This window comes from Rhinopithecus bieti, unplaced genomic scaffold (genome assembly GCF_001698545.2).
Source record: "Rhinopithecus bieti isolate Rb0 unplaced genomic scaffold, ASM169854v2 scaffold_7673, whole genome shotgun sequence".
In the NCBI taxonomy this organism is placed as follows: domain Eukaryota; kingdom Metazoa; phylum Chordata; class Mammalia; order Primates; family Cercopithecidae; genus Rhinopithecus; species Rhinopithecus bieti.
This window is the reverse complement of record NW_016806375.1, coordinates 5,673,198-5,690,436: the sequence shown is the minus strand read 5'-3', so window position 1 is coordinate 5,690,436 and position 17,239 is coordinate 5,673,198. Positions and strand designations below refer to the sequence as shown.

The window sequence follows — 17,239 nt, the reverse complement described above, 5'->3', positions numbered from 1 at the left end:
AAAAAAAAAAAAAAAAAAAAAAAAAAAAAAGGATTTTCCTGAATTGATTCACTTTACTAATTTCTATAGGTTTTTTGTTTTTTTGTTTTTTTGTGGAGACTGAATCTTGTTCTGTCGCCCAGGCTGGAGTGCAGTGGTGCAATGTTGGCTCACTGCAGCCTCAGCCTCCCTAGTAGCAAGGATTACAGGCACCCACCACCACGGTCAACTAATTTTTGTATTTTTAGTAGAGACGGGGTTTCATCACATTGGCCAGGCTGGTCTCGAACTCCTGACCTCAAGTGATCTGCCCGCCTCAGCCTCCCACCGTGCTGGGATTACATGCGTGAGCCACTGCACCCAGCTATAGATGTATTTTAAAATAAAACTTATTGACATAATCATTAATGAACAATCAGTACAATGAATAAAGTTCTAATAAGAAGGCCTGTGAAAATGAAAGAAAGTTACATAATCCTTGTACCATTCTCCTGCCTGAAAGAGATCTGAGCCTGAGATTTGCTTTCTCTTTGATAAAGAGGGAAATTACAAAGTGGCAGAGAGGTGTTGAAGACAGGCTGGCACCCAGCAGAGCCTTTCCCCCGATGGAGCCAGAGTATTGAAAGAGAATTAAGAAGGGAAGAGTTCTCTCACTGTGTAAACTAATGCTGTTTTAAGTGGTGCCCACATATACCTGAAATCACTGTGTAGCCTCAGTGGTACATGCCCTTGACTTTGGGGCACCCTAGATATACCACTTCTTAGGTCCTTCCTCCCTGTCCTAAGCTGCATGATTCTAACCTGTGTGCCTTTTGACTTCTGATCCCTGGCCTAGGGGAACACAGACACAGGCAGAAAGCACCCTGGGTCAGGCCCAGCCTCAACCCTCTGATGCTCCTGGTTGCAAAGCTGCCAAGGTCTCTCCTGCAAAGGAGAGGCCCAGGAAGGACAGACATGCAGGACAGAGACCTAGACAAACAGGCAGGTGCACAGCAGTGTGAGCTCTCTGTCCTCACCTCTTTCCCAAACTGCCCACCCACAGAGGGTACTTGTATAACAACCCACCAGCCAGCTTGTGACCAGCTGGGCAGCTGGGATGGCCCCAGGCATCAAGATAACTGTAACTCGGGTGTGTGTGCCAGTGGGAAGGCTTCCTTATCTATAATATGGGAATCAAAGCCCTCCCCAGGCTCCTCCCAGGGTCATGGGCAGGAGAGGTCTGGGAGGGCTTGTCCTGTATGTCCCTGGTCTCTGGGACCTCGCCTGCCCCATCTTCAACCACAGGAGGGGCAGCTGGTAGTCAATGGGCCAGGGTTAGGAGAGGGAACCAAGAGGGTACCAACCCCAGTCCACACGGGAGCTTCCTCTTCGCTGGCTCCTGAGCCGCCCCTGGGGCCCTGCCCGTCACCCTGCTGTGCCATCCGGCAGGACACGGAACGAGAGCAGACAATAGGCACCACAGAGAGAAGGAATTGCTCACGGTTTTCAAAATAGAATCGATGGAAGTCCAGGCCCTCAACCAGGTTCCCCAGGGCCTCAGGTTCGAAGGCTGTCATGCCAGGGTCGCACATCTTCCTGGGGGAAAGAAGCCAGAGGAAAGAGGGGCTGGGGCGGCTTCTCACTGGACCCTTGGAGGGTGAGCCTGTGAAATAGGAATGATTGCACCCACCTCACAGGATCATTGAAGTTAGTGGATGGGAAGGGGCTTGCAAGCTATAAAGTATGTGATATCACTGACGGGTTGGTGCCATCTAGATCCCAGAAGCCTGGGTTCAGGCCCTGGCTCTGCCAATGGCTATGCGACCCCAAGCAAGTGGCTTAGCCCCTTTAAGCAAGAGCACCATGGATGGTGTGCAGGGCTGTGTGGTGCACTAAAGGTGCTGGTGGGGAGGAAATTCAGCTTGCTCTCTACTCTCCAAATTGCACTCCCTGGTTCAGGACAGTGGATCCAGAGGGGGCTTTTTCTCATTTGTCTTCCTGTGGGGTCGGGATGGGGGACACTGCCTTTTCCTTCCCATAAAAGTGACTTCTGCTCATCAAGCCAGGTATATACCTGGAAGGGGCGAGTTTTGCTCATTTGAACAAAGGTACCCTATTGTTAACAGCAGCCTTGGCTGTGAGCCTCAGTTTCCTCTTCTGTAAGATGAGAAAAATAGCATTAGATGAGGTAATATCTCGGAGGAGAAGCACAGGGCATGACAGAGGCTGTGTATTTTCAGCTGTTGTTCCCTTCCAGGTCCTAGTCTTCTGGGAGACCCTGACAGCTAGGCAGGGGAAGGGAACAAGCTGTCTTTCCCATCTCCAGGTCTGTGGGATCTTTTGTGGTATAACATGGACCCCTGTGACAATAGCAATGAAGTCAGGGACAGGAAATGTCCCAGGACAAGCAAAGCTCCCAACCCAGGGTAGAATTGGAGACACCCAGGAGAAGGTGTCAGGCCCAGCACCGTCTGAGCTGGAGAAAGCATTTGCAGGGTGCACTGTCCCTGCTCTGTCCTGTTTGGGTGACCCCAGACAACTTGCTTCTCTACTCATTACCCCAAATTCTCTAGATGGCCTAAGCCAGGGGCTGGGGGACTGTGCTTGGACCAAACAGGATGCTCAGGACCCTTTCAGCTCCAGAATTCCCCAAGAGTGGGGGTCTGGACATGTGGGAGACTGAGCGCCCCCACTGAAGAAGCCCCAACTCTGGAGGCACCTGGATGTTCCTGCCTCCTAGAGTGAAGGGACTTGGAGGTCATCTGCCCCAACTCCATTGTACATATGGGGAAACTGAGGCTCAGAGAGATGAAGGAACATGTTCAAGGTTACGCAGGGCATCCTGGACCCCAGAGGTCATGGCAAGGGGTCAGAACCTAGAGCAGGCTGCAGATGTCAGAGGAAGTGACATCACATAGGTGGGAGGGGTTCCCCAGGATGCCCAGAAGTGCCACTGAGGAGCTTGGGGACCACAGGGGCCACCTCTCTTTCCTTCACTCCCTGGCTATGTGCTTTCAGAGCCACTGGCATGATACATTCCAAGTCCATTCTTTCTAGAACTGGCTGCAAGACCAGCTTAACAGCCTATTTCCATGCTTTTATGCAACACTCAGGTATATACATCCACACGCACCTGCGCACCCTCCTTGTGCACAGCCTCAAATGTGTACACATGTGTACAAGTGCATGCATACACATATGTACACATCACCCTCAGTTCCACACATGCATCTTCTAAGCCCCTTGTTCTTCCAGAGGGAGCCAGTGACCTTCTAGGGGGCTTTGCCACCTGCTGCCACTGAAAACTCTCCCACAGTTAGAATGCACCTGGCAGGCCGCCGTGGTGGCTTACGCCTGTAATCCCAGCACTTTGGGAGGCTGAGGTGGGTGGTACATGAGGTCAGGAGTTTGAGACCAGCCTGACCAACATGGTGAAACCCCATCTCTACTAAAAATACAAAAATTAGCTGGGCGTGGTGGCATGCACCTGTAATCCCAGCTACTCAGGAGGCTGCGGCAGGAGAATCGCTTGAACCCGGGAGACGGAGGTTGCAGTGAGCTGAGATCACACCACTGCACTATAGCCTGGGTGACACAGCGAGACTCCATCTCAAAAAAAAAAAAAAAGAATGCACCTGGTCTGCCAAGCCTTTGAGAGGCAAACTTCAGCTCTGGGCACACTGGAAACCAGGAACAGGCTACCCAAAGAGCAAACCCCAGCCAGGTTATGCCCAACTCACTTTAACCCAACAGGCAAAAATAACTCTGCCTTGGTTGGCAGTCTTTGTCCTCCAAAAAGCTTATGTCTGGTCTCCAGGCCCAGGCCTTGTCAGCATTGGCCAAAATATTAAGGACTAAGCCCAAAATATTTACTCTCCCTGGGGCCAGCTGAGGGCCCAAGTGAAGTTTGTTTCCGGGCCAGGCCAGGCCAGGAAAGGTGTGAGTGAGCAGCACAGGGTGCTCCAGCTCAGCCCCTGCACACACAGCTGCCCTTCCAAAGGCGAGTCCAGGTGTGTTTGGGATGCCTCATTTTATGTTATTTTTGTGCAAGCTGCCTTATTTCTCAGAGGAGCTCATATTCTGCTTAGAATTACTTCTGATCACGCCTGCTCACTGAAGGAACACGCCCTGTGGATCCTGCCTGCTCCTGCCCATCTGAGGTCAGAGGTCCAAGGGAGTCTCGGGTAAGCACTCAGATCTACTGGGCAGGAATGAGGGGAATGTGCCTCCCTTTCCACCTTCCCAGCTCATCTCCTGAGGAAGCCCATGCTGTGATGCTGTCCACCCCCTCTTTCCTTGGGGAAGCAAAGGAGTTTTGTTGGAGTTCCTCCCAGGGAACAAGATGTGAGGAGGAGGAAGGATAGGAGGAGGAGGACTGACATATAGGGAAGTGTTGTGAACAGAAAGCTCAGTATAAGCATCAAGTCCAGATGCAAAATAGAAATATGAGTTCAGCCTGATTCTCAGCACATGCAAAGTGAGTGGATGAGGATCGGAGACGAGGACCCCCAAAGTTAGCCATTGGTACCCCCTGAACAACGATCCAGGCAGGACATGCAGAATGAGCCCAGCTGACTCACGTGTAGGACTCAAAATCTCCATTGCTTATGGCTTCAATCAGCTGCTCTGTCACTTTTATAATTTCCTGTTTCCGCACTGTAAGGCAGAAGGGGACACAGAAATAGTAATAATAATAGTGATGGTAATGAAGCACCAACTACCATTTCTTGAGTCCTTATCATGTGCCAGACCCTGTGCTGGGACCTGAAGACCTCATGCAGATGATCTCATTTATCCTCACATTGCTGCTGGGGGATAGGCATCATCACCCCCATTCCACAGAAGAAACTGAGGCCCAGAAAGGCAAAAAAAAAAAGGTGTGAAAGGCCAGAGCCAGTGTCTCTGTTGGTGGTCTTTGCCTCTAATACATGGTGGACATGCTGACTCTACGCCTGATGTAAATCCAGGTCTTGGCTCCCAAATACTTATTCCTACCACCTTTGCTTTGCCATGTAAATCAAAACAGGATCATCTGTGGCACTGTCACTGATAGCCATGAGCCAGGGGCTTTCTTATGGCCAAAACCAGGACCTCTAAGAAAAATCTTAGGGTATACGCATCTCTTGAGCCTCAATGAGCTTCTTGCTATATTTGGGTGCCGACAGGAGTTAGGCACTGAGCTGCCCAGAACTTTCTAGGCATAATGAATCCCATTTGCTGAGACCTGGCCCTCCCCTGTCCGCCACAGAAACACCACAAACAGCTGGTCTTTCTGGTGGAGTTAGATGGCAGTCTTATTAGATGTGTGATTTTCTGAGCCTCAGTTTTCCCATCTGTAAAATGAGGATGCCACCACCTCTCATTCATTCAGAGCCAAATACATAGTGGACAGAATGCAGGCTTCAGCTTAGACAGATGTTCATCTAAATGACTGTCCAGGTCCTCAAGCTGTGCAACTGTGGGCCACAAGGTGGTTTGCTGGTCTGTCAAATGGAGATGATAGTCTTCTCCGAGGGTTGTTATGAGGGTGGGGTGATGTGATGTACATGAAGCATTGGCCAAAGCCTGGCACATAGTGGGTGCACCTCATAAGTGCGACCATGTCCTGTCTCCCTAGGCCCCTGCCAGGGGTTGCCTCTCTGCTCTTCACTAATACCCTGGGAGGTAGGCAAGGTCAGCTTTCCCCCACTTCACATATGAGGTAACTGAGCCTCAGTGATAGAAGAATTTGAAGCCAGATGTCCTGGCTTCCGGCAGAGCCTAACAGAAGCCTTGCTCAGTCTCCCAGAGGCAGGCCCCTTTCCCTCCTTCCACAGGCTTAAGCTTGGCTTTAAACCTGGCCAGCTCTTTGGACCACTGGAGCTGTCTCAGGCAAATAGATGAACACATTGCCTGGATTGCAAGCTCAGGTCTGGCCTCAGCATTTCTCAATCTGGGAGCCTGGGAGGGAGCCCAAGTCTAGCAGAGGCCCTCACCAGCCCTGTCCTCACCAGTTGCTCATGCCACGCCACCCCACACAGGAGCTCACCTCAGGCCCAGAGGACACAGAATCATAGAACATCCAGGCTAGAAGAACCCTTGGAGGGCAGAGCCTCCTTATCAAACTTTAGGGAAACTGAGGCCCAGTGAGGGGGGTGTCATTTGCTCAAGGACATAGCACATACCAGGTGGAGAGCCTGACTCCTGGCCCAGGGCCTTTTCCACAGGCCCCTGAGGCCCCAGCTCACTGCCTGTCATAACACCAACCTCATGCAATTGTTTTGCTCCAATGCTTATCTATGCCCCAACTCATAGATGAGCTCAAGGGGGCTGGGCTGTGACATCCCTTGCTCACTGCGTCCTGGAGCCTGGAACAGGCTTGGCCTCCACAGGTCTTTATCACTGAATGAATGAATGAGTGTACCAGGCCATGTGCTATGTGCTTAGTCTACCACGTTCCAGAGCCTCACAGCACAACTTCACTTCCACATCACAGATGAGCAATCTGAAGGTGAAAGAAGCTAAATAATTAGCTTCGGTGGGACTGGGACCCTAATTAGAGTTTGCAGCTCCAAAGCCCATCACATTCTCCCACACCACACCCAGCACCGTCCTTGGCACATGGTAGATGTAGCAGTGATCATTCCATGTCAGTCACCACCGTGAACAGCTAATTCCCTTTTCTCTCCCGGCTCCAGTCAGAATCACCTGGGCTGGGAATGAGTCCATTTTTAGACCATGAGTGCCACTGGGTCACACGGGTGTTGCTGCACCTCTCTCTCTGGGGACTTGCCTGGGGCCAGGGCAGAGGCAGCACTCAATACATATGTGTTGAGTGAATGAATGGAGTGAATGGGACCAAATCAGAGTCTGGACTGCTATCTTCGTCCTGCCTCTTGGACTTGCCCAAGTTGCCTGGTAGCCACTGTCCCTAGGACATCCAGAACCTGGCTTCCTGATCACCTGTGCCCTCCTTCCCAGAAGCTGGAGATTGAGGATGGGAAGAAGCCTAGCCCAGCCAGAGCCACCTTTTTTTTTTTTTTTTTTTTTTTTTTTTTTTTTTTGAGACAGGGTCTCTCTGCATTACCCAGGCAGGAATGCAGTGGTGCAGTCACAGCTCACTGCAACCTCCCCCTCGTGGGTTCAAGCGATTCTCCTGCCTCAGCCTCCCGAGTGGCTGGGATTACAGGCATGCACCACCACGCCCAGCTAATTTTTGTATTTGTAGTGGAGATGAGGTTTCATCATGTTGGCCAGCCTGGTCACGAACTCCTGACCTCAGGTAATCCGCCCGCCTCGCCCTCAAAGTGCTGGGATTACAGGTGTGAGTCACTGGGCGTGGTCCAGAGCTACCTCTTTCTTGCCATTCCCACATGGAATCAGGGGTGACAACCAGAGCAAACCCACGTGCTCCCAACATGGGACCTGAGTCACTCTCCTTGCCTTCTCTGCATGGACTTTAAGACACTTCTGGCTCACCGTTCCACAAGCTTGTGCTCAATGCCTGTTTCCTGAGGGTTGCTTCTCACTGCCATCTCAGAGAATCTAGCACAGTGGCTGAGGGCATGGATTCTGGAGCCAGACTCCCTGGGTTTGGATTCTGGCTCTGCCACTTACTTAATAGCTGTTCCCTTGGGCAAGGGACCGTCCAGTACCTCAGTTTCTCTATACGTATAATGAAGATACTAATAGTACTTACCTTGTAGAGTTGTTCTAAGGATTGAGTTAAGAATATGTCAATAGAAATAGCTAACATGTACCTGGTCCTCACAGACAGCCAGCTGCTGCTCCGAGTCCTTTAGATCAAGCACTTATGTAAAGGATGCTGCATTATGTAAAGAAGTTAGCGCAGTGCCCGGCCCTTGGGAAATGAGTGTGGTTATTATCATCTGGGAATCTCTGAATTGGAACTTCCTCCTGAGGACATCCTGGAGTCTCTAGCTGGGGCAGGGATGTTTCCCAGCAGCCTGGCATGAGGGGGTGTGGCTCTGGTTGGAATCCAGGGCTTGTGGCCTGCCAGGAAGCTGGCCACACTGTTGGACAGATCTGGCTATTTTCACTTCCTTCTCCTTTCAAGTTGAAATCTGTCCTTCTAAAACCCCCTAGATACAGTTCTTGTCTTCTTTCCGCCTTCTGGGACCCTGAAGTGAACACATGCTTCCCTAGCCTCTATGCCCAGTCTTCTCAGAGCTGAAGGCCTCCAGGATGTGGTACTAACTCAAGCTGGCCATTTAATCCTTGAGAGTCCTGGAGCTGTCTAGATACCTCTCTGAGTATGCGCACACAATCTCAGGTGTGGCCTGAATAATGCAGACTCTCAGGTCCGGGGTAGCACTCTCTATCCCCTCCCCCCGTTCCGGATATTATACCTCTATTAATGTAGCCTGAGACAGTGCCTGACTTGGCTGTGTCTCCAGCTACTCAGGACACCAAGTTACCAACAATAAAGCCTAGTGGGCAGGAATCTCCCTAGCTTTGTTCTGTGGGACAGAAGATCTGGGGGCCTGGTGTTTCTTACATCTGGAGAAGTCCACTCTGATTCTGGGCCTCTACCATGCCCTCAGCAGCCCCACTGCTGTGTTCATTCAGCAGCTACTTAGTAGCAACCACTGGCCTTTCTCCTCTGCCAGCTGTTCACCCAGACAATCTGGGAATGCTCCCCTACAGATGGGAAAGCCCAGACCCCAGATAGGTTAAGACACTCTCTCAAGATCATATAGCATGCTAAGACTGAGATGGGATCAGCATTCCTGACTGATATTTCCCAGAATGCCTCTGCCCGAGGCAGAGGTAGCTCTTTAGTTGGAGAGGAAATTAATTTTTCATGGAGCGAATCTGGAGGGATGGGGGAATGGGGAGGAAGCAGAGCCCCATGCAGCTCAGAGGGCAAGAGGCCTGTGCAGTGAGCCAGAGGGGCTTTGAAATATTAATGTCTCTTTCTCTCCTCAGGGGACTATGTTCCCTGGAGGATGACATTTCTAATTAACTTTAATGTCAGGTCAGAGTCCACCCCACCAGCTGTTATTCTCACTTAGTAAGAAGACTTAACAAATTAACACCAGAAAACGGTTCTCTGGAAACTTTCTCTGAGGCCGGGAGAGGCTGGGGGAGGCACACGGACTCCTCTTTCCTGTCAAACACAGGGAGAAGCTCCTGGTTGAGCATTTCTTCCATCAGACATGGCTTCTGGGGTTTTTTACATGTGGGAAAACTGAGGCAGGAAACAGGGTCTCAGTCCTCCCATTAATAAACCATATGTGCCCTTTCTCCTCGCTAGGCCTCAGATTTCACTCTGGAAAAGGGGGAAATCTGGAAAGTGAGCCAAAATTCAGATTTGCAAATTGCCCCATCCCGATCCTCCAAAGCAGAGGATAATGACTGCAAATGTGAGACCTCAGGGATGCAGCCCAAAGCCATTACCCCAAGAGAAAAACATCTTTGATGGCTCCTAATTTACATTAATATTACATACAAATGTTGTATTCTATTCCAAATATTTCTCTAACATGTAAATTTGTCTTAAAATAATCTTTGAGTAAAATTGGTGCTCCAAGAAAATGTCACCTGGCTTCCTATCATTCAACCACGAACTACAGTTTGAAAAAAGAAATTGAGATTTATTAAACAGTTTCTCTGGGCCAGACACATATGTGCACCTCATATGCATCTTCTCATTTCATCTGCACAGCAATGAAGGTGGGTACTATTTTCATCACCTCTTTACTGTTAAGGAAACTGAAGCTCAGAGAGGTTGAGCAAGTTGTCTGAGGTCATTCAGCGAATGGACTCCAGTGGAGAAGACAGAGCCAGACTACCTCCACAGTCCCTGCCTATTGCTGAGGCCAGGATTATGTGGCTATATCTATCCAGTCTCCTCAACATCCCAGGGCTCAACTCTTATCATTGGACAGCTAGCCTTAAATAAGGGGAACGGCTTAGAAGCACCATTTCTTGGCCTGCCACACACCCCTGGAGTCAAAATTCACAGGGGCAGGGCTGGGAATGTGGTTAGAACACTGGACTTTTGTGAAACTAGAAGGCTGACTTGACCCTACCAGGGAATTCTTCAAGACAGTGTATTTTCTCATTCATTCATTCATTTTTTTAAAGAGACAGGGTCTTGCTATGTTGCCCAGGCTGGAGTGTAGTGGCTATTCACAGACACCATCATAGGTCACTGCAGCCTTAAACTCCTGGCCTCAAGCGATCCTCCTGCCTCAGCCTCCTGAGTAGTTCAAGATAATGTATTTTTACAAGTTGTCCCTGGTGCAATCACAGAAGATGAATTTGCTCTAGGGCCAGGTTGTGGTGACAGAGTATCCACAACCCCCCAAGTTGGGAATGACCAGGAAGGGACACACACAGGGCGGGGCTCATCTTCCAGGCATCCTGGCAGTGTCAGGAGGCAGCCGTGGTATGTGGTGTGTCAAAACTGCCTTAAAGCCTGAATCACAATTATACAAAAATGTTTCCTACATAATACAGTGCTCTTTTTCCCATCTCTGAATTCTAAGGCAAAATATCTAAACTGGTACTGCTGAGTTCCCTCCAGGTCAATGGCCTTTTTTCATATTTCAGAGACTCCCCCACTACCAACACCACCAGGCCTCTCTGCTACACACCTGAGTGTGTGAACCACTGAGCTCCCTGTCCTGGGGAAGGAGGAGGGCTGGCTGCTAACACCTGGAGGATTTGGTGTCCCCAGGGCAGAAGTCAGCAATCCCTGCCCCTTCCTCCAAGCTCCAAGGGCACTTTCCAGCACCAAGGCCTTCAGAGTGGTGGTTACCAGCCAAGCTCTAGAATCCGACTGCCTGAGTTCAAATCCTAGCCCCATCCTTTGCGAGCCACAGGACAACAGAGTACAGGCCAACGTACCCGGCCTCTCTGTCCTCTGTTTCCTCAGCTGTAGAATGAAGTTCATGGCAACACCTACTTCATGGGCTATTGTGACGCTCCAGGAAGTCAGTCCAGATAAGGTGCTGAGACCGGGGTTAGTGCACGGCAAGCATTCCATAAATGGCAGCACTTATTACTATTTTTGTTTTGTTCTTGCTCACAATCCAGTCAGTTACCTGACACTTTACTTCCCCCACCTGAGAGCTTTTGAGGACTGCCGACCACTAGCTTCAGTGGCGCCGGCATCTTTGGTGGGTCTTATGCAGTGTTTCCCATACTCCAGCCACTGGAGCTTTCTGGATTTTTGCTCTCCTTTCCTTTATTATTATTACTTCATGTTTTAAAATAATAATAATAATTTTATTGTTATTAATAGCAATAATAATGAAGTAATAATAGTAATAATAATGGTAATATATAATAATGAAGTAATAATAGTAATAATAATGGTAATATATAATAATGAAGTAATAATAGTAATAATAATGGTAATATATAATAATGAAGTAATAATAGTAATAATAGTAAAGGAAACTCAAAAACACTTATTGCAAAAGGAACATGTATACCATTACCAAACACTTATGACTTGAATATGTTAAATTTTTCTCTAATACACATATAATATATATCCTCTAAAATAAGAAAACCCGCCGGGTGCAGCGGCTCATGCCTGTAATCCTAGCACTTTGGGAGGTCAAGGTGGGCAGATCACCTGGGGTCAGGAGTTTGAGACCAGTCTGGCCAACATGGTGAAACCCCATCTGTACTAAAAATACAAAAAATTAGCCAGGTGTGGTGGTGGGCATCTGTCATCCAGCTACTTGGAAAGCTGAGGCAGGAGGATCGCTTGAACCCAGGAGGCAGAGGTTGCAGTGAGCTGAGATCGTGCCACTGCACGCCAGCCTGGGCGACAGAGCAAGACGCCATCTCAAAAAATAAAAAAATAAATAGATAAAATAAGAAAACCTATCTACGCACCAGCAGTAGTTCTAGTACACCCCATGGGAATGGTGCCTCCCGGTGTGCCCAGTTTATAAGGCACCAGAGTGAAGCTCTCTGTAGACGAGCAAGAAACGAGGTTGGCACATGGGAGCTGTCAGGAAAAGGGGGTCTGTCCAGCTGGTTCCAGGAAGTCTAAGGGGTCCCCACACTGAAGGCCCCTCCCTACCTTTGGTGTCTTCATCCTCGATGGTGGTGTTGGTGCTCTCTGAGGATTCCTGCCAAAGAGAATACAGGAGATGGTGAGGCCTGCCTGGCAGCGGGACGAGGCACGGCCAGGCCCTGGCTGCCTGGTGACGCGGCTGGTTTCTGTGAGCCTCACAGGCTCTGCCTTCCAGATGCTGTCCTGAAAACCCTGTCAGATTCTTCAGCCTCAATACGGGGAGGGCCCAGCTGAGCAGGTGGCCGGGGGCTGGGGTGGGGGAAAGGGATGGCTGCAAGGAGAACCCTGGCCTTTCTGGAAGAGCTGAGGGGAATGCTGGGTCCTTTCTGCTCGAGGAGGTGAAGAAGGGGTGTGGAGGAGCAGAGAGACACCATGGCGGCCGCAGAGTGGGGAGGAACACACACTGGCAGGGGAGGAAGAGAGAGAGAGGGAGGCCCAGTGTGAGAGAGTGGGCTCTTCAGAGGGGAGAAAAACCACACGACTGAGTGAGACAGCAATGGAACCAGAAGAGGGAGGTGGGCCACCATTCCACCACTGGACCCTAGACAGAGGCAGGGCTGGTGGCTCCCCTACCACCGGCGGGCCTGGTAGCCTTACACCAGCTCAAGAGGGGCCTCCGTGGCACCTACTACTTTGGCCAAACCAAGCCCCACCCTCGCCGCGATTGGCACAAACCAAGCCTGAGATGAGTCTAGAGCAGAGGGGCAGGGAGAAGCGAGAAGCCAAGGGCTGGACGTAGGATTGGGTTCAGATCCACCTTCCTACCCGAGGAGGGTCTCAGGTCTGCTGTCAGCCTGCTGGTCTGGGCCGTGGAGTTGGAGGTGTCAACAGAAACACGCAAACAACACACACACACAACACACATATTGTCACACAAGGCACACGTACCAAGCACGCCCTGAGCACCCTCTCCCCGCCCCAGGTTCCCAGTGCAGCCTGCAGGAGGGAGGCAGGAGCAAAGGGTTCGAGGCCCAGCATTTACCGGCGTTAGGAGACGGCAGACACTCACCATTAACTGAACGCTGGAACTGGACTTTCTTTTCTGGAAAAACAAGGAGAAGAGATGGGACAGGAAAAGACACAGCGTGAAAACGGCAGGGAGCAGAGGAACGACAGGTGAGGTTTGGGAGGAGGATGGGCCTCGGGGTCATCCTCTGTAGTCCTTTGTCGGCTTGGCATCGGGACAAGGAGTCAAGGAGTCAAGGCCACCAGCAACAGTTGACCTGGCAGGGCCAGTCCTCAGCCTGAAGCTCTGGGTCCTCATGCACACTGTCTGGGTCTAGCAATCTAACAGCCAAGCTCATGGCCAAGCCTCCCTGGGACCAGGGCTACCCACCCTGCCTAACTCTGATGGCAAAAGCCAATCCTGGCTCTGGATGCCAGTCACTGGAGGCCTCCAGATTCCAGTGCTCTTGAAAGACAAAGGGTGCTCAGGCCTGGAGGTGAGGCCCAATGTCTTCTCCTAGGCTCCCCGTGCATCTCGGCTAGGAGGACCTCATTCCCAATTGACCGTCACAGTCACTTGGGAAACTTGTTACAATAAACAGAACCAGGTCCCCTCTGAGGAGTTTGATAACTATGTCTGGGGTGCGGCCTGAGCATCTCCATTTGAAACAATATCTGCAGGTGATGCCAAAGCAGGGCCAAGCATGGGAGCCAGTCCTCTAAGTAGCCTTTGAAATCCAGCTTGCATTCACAACCTCCCAGTGGCTGGCCTATTCCATACCTTTATGCTGATGGAGAAACTGAGGCTCAGCCAGAAGTGGAGCTGGGTCTAGAACTTGAGTCTTTTGACCCTGCCATTCAGCCTACACTAGCATTTTGGGGATTTGTAGCACCCCCTATATTGGCTGTGGAACCAAGAGAGGGAGAGGGGAACAAATGTAAATTACCTTCTCCTTCCCTCAGCTCTCCAAGCCAGGAGTCTTAAAGACTCCCATTCACAGAAGGTGGTAGGTGAAGACTGACCCTTGCATTGCACAGATGAGACACTGAGGCCCAGAGAGGTGCAGTGGCCTGCCCAAGGCCTCGTGGCAACCCACTAGCAGAGCTGAGGCTAGAACCCAGGCCCTGCATTCAGACTCTTTCTTCTGTCCAGATCTCCAGGCACCCATAGTCAGACCCCTCTCCAAAGGCTCATCCTATCCTAGATGCCCTTACACTGGAGAGGTCAGGAGGCCCCTCTGCCTGCTGCAAAGGGACTCGAGGAGCCCACAGGGTAGGCCTTTGCCATGGGAGGAGCTGGATATGCCTTGAGGGTCTCAGGTCTAATTCTGGGTTTCTGACTCTAAGATCCAGTGAGCCTCTGCCTGCCAGGAACTCAAGGCCCTGTGCCTTCCATCCGGGGCCTCCACAGAGGGGACAGGGTGGCTCACTGGGCACTTCCAATGCCCATGTGCTCACAGGGGCATAAATGCTCACAGACCCTGCATTTTCCCCAGCTGGGCTGGATGGTGTGGTTTCCACAGTCAGCAGCCTACAGTCAGCCCCTCATCTCTTCCCCTCCCTTCCCCTCTCCTCCCTCCTCTCTTTCCTCTCCTCCTTCCTCTTTTCTTCCTCTCTTCCCCTCTCTCCTTCCCTCTCTCCTCCTTCCTCTTTTCTTCCTCTCTTCTCTTCTTCTCCACTCCTCTCTCTTTTACTCTGCTCCCTGACCCTCCCCTCTCCTCCTTCTTCTCTTCCTTCCTCTCCTCTCATCTCCTCTCCTCCTCCCTCTTTTCTCCTCTCTTCTTTCCCCTCCTCTTCCCTCTCCTCTCCTCCGCCTCCTTCCTCTCTTCCTTCTTCTCCTCTTCCTCTCCTCTCTTCTCCTGTCCTCTCCTCTACTCCCCTCCCCTCTCCTCCTTCCTCTTTTCTTCCTCTCTTCTCCTCTCCCTTCCTCTTCCCTCTCCTCAACTCCTCCTTCTTCCTCTCTTCCTTCTTTTCCTCTTTTCTCTCCTCTCCTCTCCTCCCCTCCCTTCCCCTCTCTCTTCTTTCTGTCTTCTCCTCTCCCTTCCTCTTCCTTCTCCTCTCCTCCTCCTCTCTCTCTTCCTTCTTCCCCTCTTTCCTCTACTCCCCTCCCCTCTCTCCTGGTTGTCCTCCTTCCCTGGCTGGAGCCAGGCCAGGCACAGAATGGGGAAGAGGCCAGGTCCCACACAGCTCAGCTGTCAGCAGAAACCTGAGGAGCCGCGCAGGGGCCAGGATTTTCCAGGCGGGACACGAGGAGGAAACACAGAGCAGAGACTGCATCAGAATCGGACGCACAGTGACAGGATGGGACATGGGGAGAGAAGTCACGATGCACAATGGGACACCAACAGGGGCAGTGAGTGGGGCTGAGGGGAGTGAGCAGTCGGCCCTCCTCCTAGAAGTCCAGGCCTAGGGGTGGCCAGGAGGGGGACGTTGCTTCTTGGTGATAGAAAGGCTTTACTTCCCTGAATCACAAACGATGATGCTAATAATCTCGCATTGATCAGCACTTTAGTTCGATTTAAAGGGACTTTCACTGAAAGTAGAAATCTCCCTCTTTCACCAAAAGTAGAAATCACATCTCTTAGAACCACATGTGGAAGCATGGTTCCAAGGTTGGCAAGGATGATAGAAACAGTACAGTCAAAATTCGCCTTGAAAAGCCCTTCAAGGCCCATAAAGTACAATATAGCATCATATCTCTGCCATTCCTGCAGTGCTGGAGCCAATCACTGCCTCTTCAGTTAAGTCCTGGATGAAATGGGGTTTGTCTCCAGCCACCCAGCGGTAGGAGGAACGTGTGCCTCCCCACTGGGCTGAAGGTGAGACAGTTAAAGGAGCCTGTGATGTGGCTCCACCAGGCCCTTCTGCTGTGACCCTCTCACCAGCCCCCTGCAAAGAACTGCTGTGCTCCCCTGGAACAGGCAACAGAATTGCTGGCCTGGGTCCCCTAGGGGGAGAACGGTAGGGCCCAGACTCAAACCCATGGCTTCTTGACTTGCCATCCAGTTTCAATCATACTGAAAATGCACCTGGACCCCCAGCTCTGCTGTTCTCCCCACACTCCTTCCAGGAGCAAGACATGGCAGGCCAGGTTCCCCAAATCCTGGGCCAGGCCCCCAGGTTATTCTCATCTTCCAATAGGACTTCTTCCCTCCTCCATCCAAGGGAGTGAAGGAGGTTGAAGTACAAAGAGATGGTTGGGCCAGGAGTGGCCTTCGAGCTCCTCTTCTTCCACACCCAGGCCACCCTGAGAAGTCTGTCCTGCACTACAGGAAGCAGTGATGCTTTGTCCATCTGTGCCCACTGGAAAGCCTGCAGTGGCCTGCAGAGCCCCACCATGCTATGAGCTGTCCTTGCCATCTGACAGCTTCTGCTTCCTGGCCTTGCCCTAAAAGAGCTAATTAGCATTTCTTCCCAAGAACCAGCCTGATGGAGGCCTCTCCTGACCCCTTGCCCAGCCTCTACCAAGGCCACATCCAAGAGCCAAGTAGACCAGGGCAGCTTCTCGCTCTACCTCCTTAACCCACCAGTGTCTGTGGTCTCTGTCCCCACATCCCCCAAATCAGGGCCAGGGAGTCTGCTTTCCCCAGGGGACCCAGCACCCCTAGCTCAGTATCTCCACACAGGGGTCAGAGAGGGCCGCAGCTGTTCCAAAGCTGGCAGCTCCCACACTGCACATCCCTCTGTTACCCCTACACACGGAGGGGTGGGGAGTTGGCTCAGGGTTAACCCAAAACAGCAGGCAAGCCAAAATTCAATGCCAGATTCCATTACAGGATTTGGAATGAGTGCCTATTAACTTTATAAATTAAGTTGACTTTAGATCTGTGGTTTTCAAATATTCTTGAGAAAACTTTGTTTTCAAGAGAAATCTTACCCAAAAGTCTAATACATAAAATAGAGGAAAGATAATAGTGCCTAGCATCTCACGAGTGTGTATTGCACACCAGCACCATGCTAAGCTCTCAACGCGCATTGTATTAGTTAATCCTCACCAATAGCCTTAGGAGGTGGAGACCTCTTTTAACCTCATTGCATGAATGAAGAAGCACAGGCTCAGGAAATGTAAATACCCAGTCAAGGTCTAGCTGCAGGCAAGCCCAAGGGCTCTTTTCACCATGGTCAAGTTCTGGTTGAAGTGGGTATGAGAAGCCCAGAACCATGTAAACCTGGCACCTTCCACATCCCACTGCACTCCATGTACTGCCAGAGGTGCCTCCCCAGTCAGTACCTTTGGGATCTAAAGAGTTCAATTTGAAAACCACTGTCTTGGACTAATAACCAAATAATTATGCA

General features: G+C 51.0%; 1 protein-coding gene across 4 annotated transcripts in view; it reads right to left on the bottom strand.

Annotated features, from left to right (window-relative positions):
* CAMK2A (calcium/calmodulin dependent protein kinase II alpha) overlaps nt 1-17,239 on the bottom strand; it is a 70,198-nt gene that overhangs the window by 7,340 nt on the left and 45,619 nt on the right. The window contains exons 14-17 of one of the 4 annotated variants that reach the window (XM_017875776.1): nt 13,008-13,040; nt 12,005-12,053; nt 4,539-4,614; nt 1,460-1,554 (exon numbers count right to left, since the gene is read on the bottom strand). In XM_017875776.1, coding sequence (XP_017731265.1) covers nt 1,460-1,554; nt 4,539-4,614; nt 12,005-12,053; nt 13,008-13,040 — 253 coding nt within the window. The remainder of the gene's footprint in view (nt 1-1,459; nt 1,555-4,538; nt 4,615-12,004; nt 12,054-13,007; nt 13,041-17,239) is intronic. The other 3 variants (XM_017875777.1, XM_017875778.1, XM_017875779.1) reach the window with 3 other exon arrangements.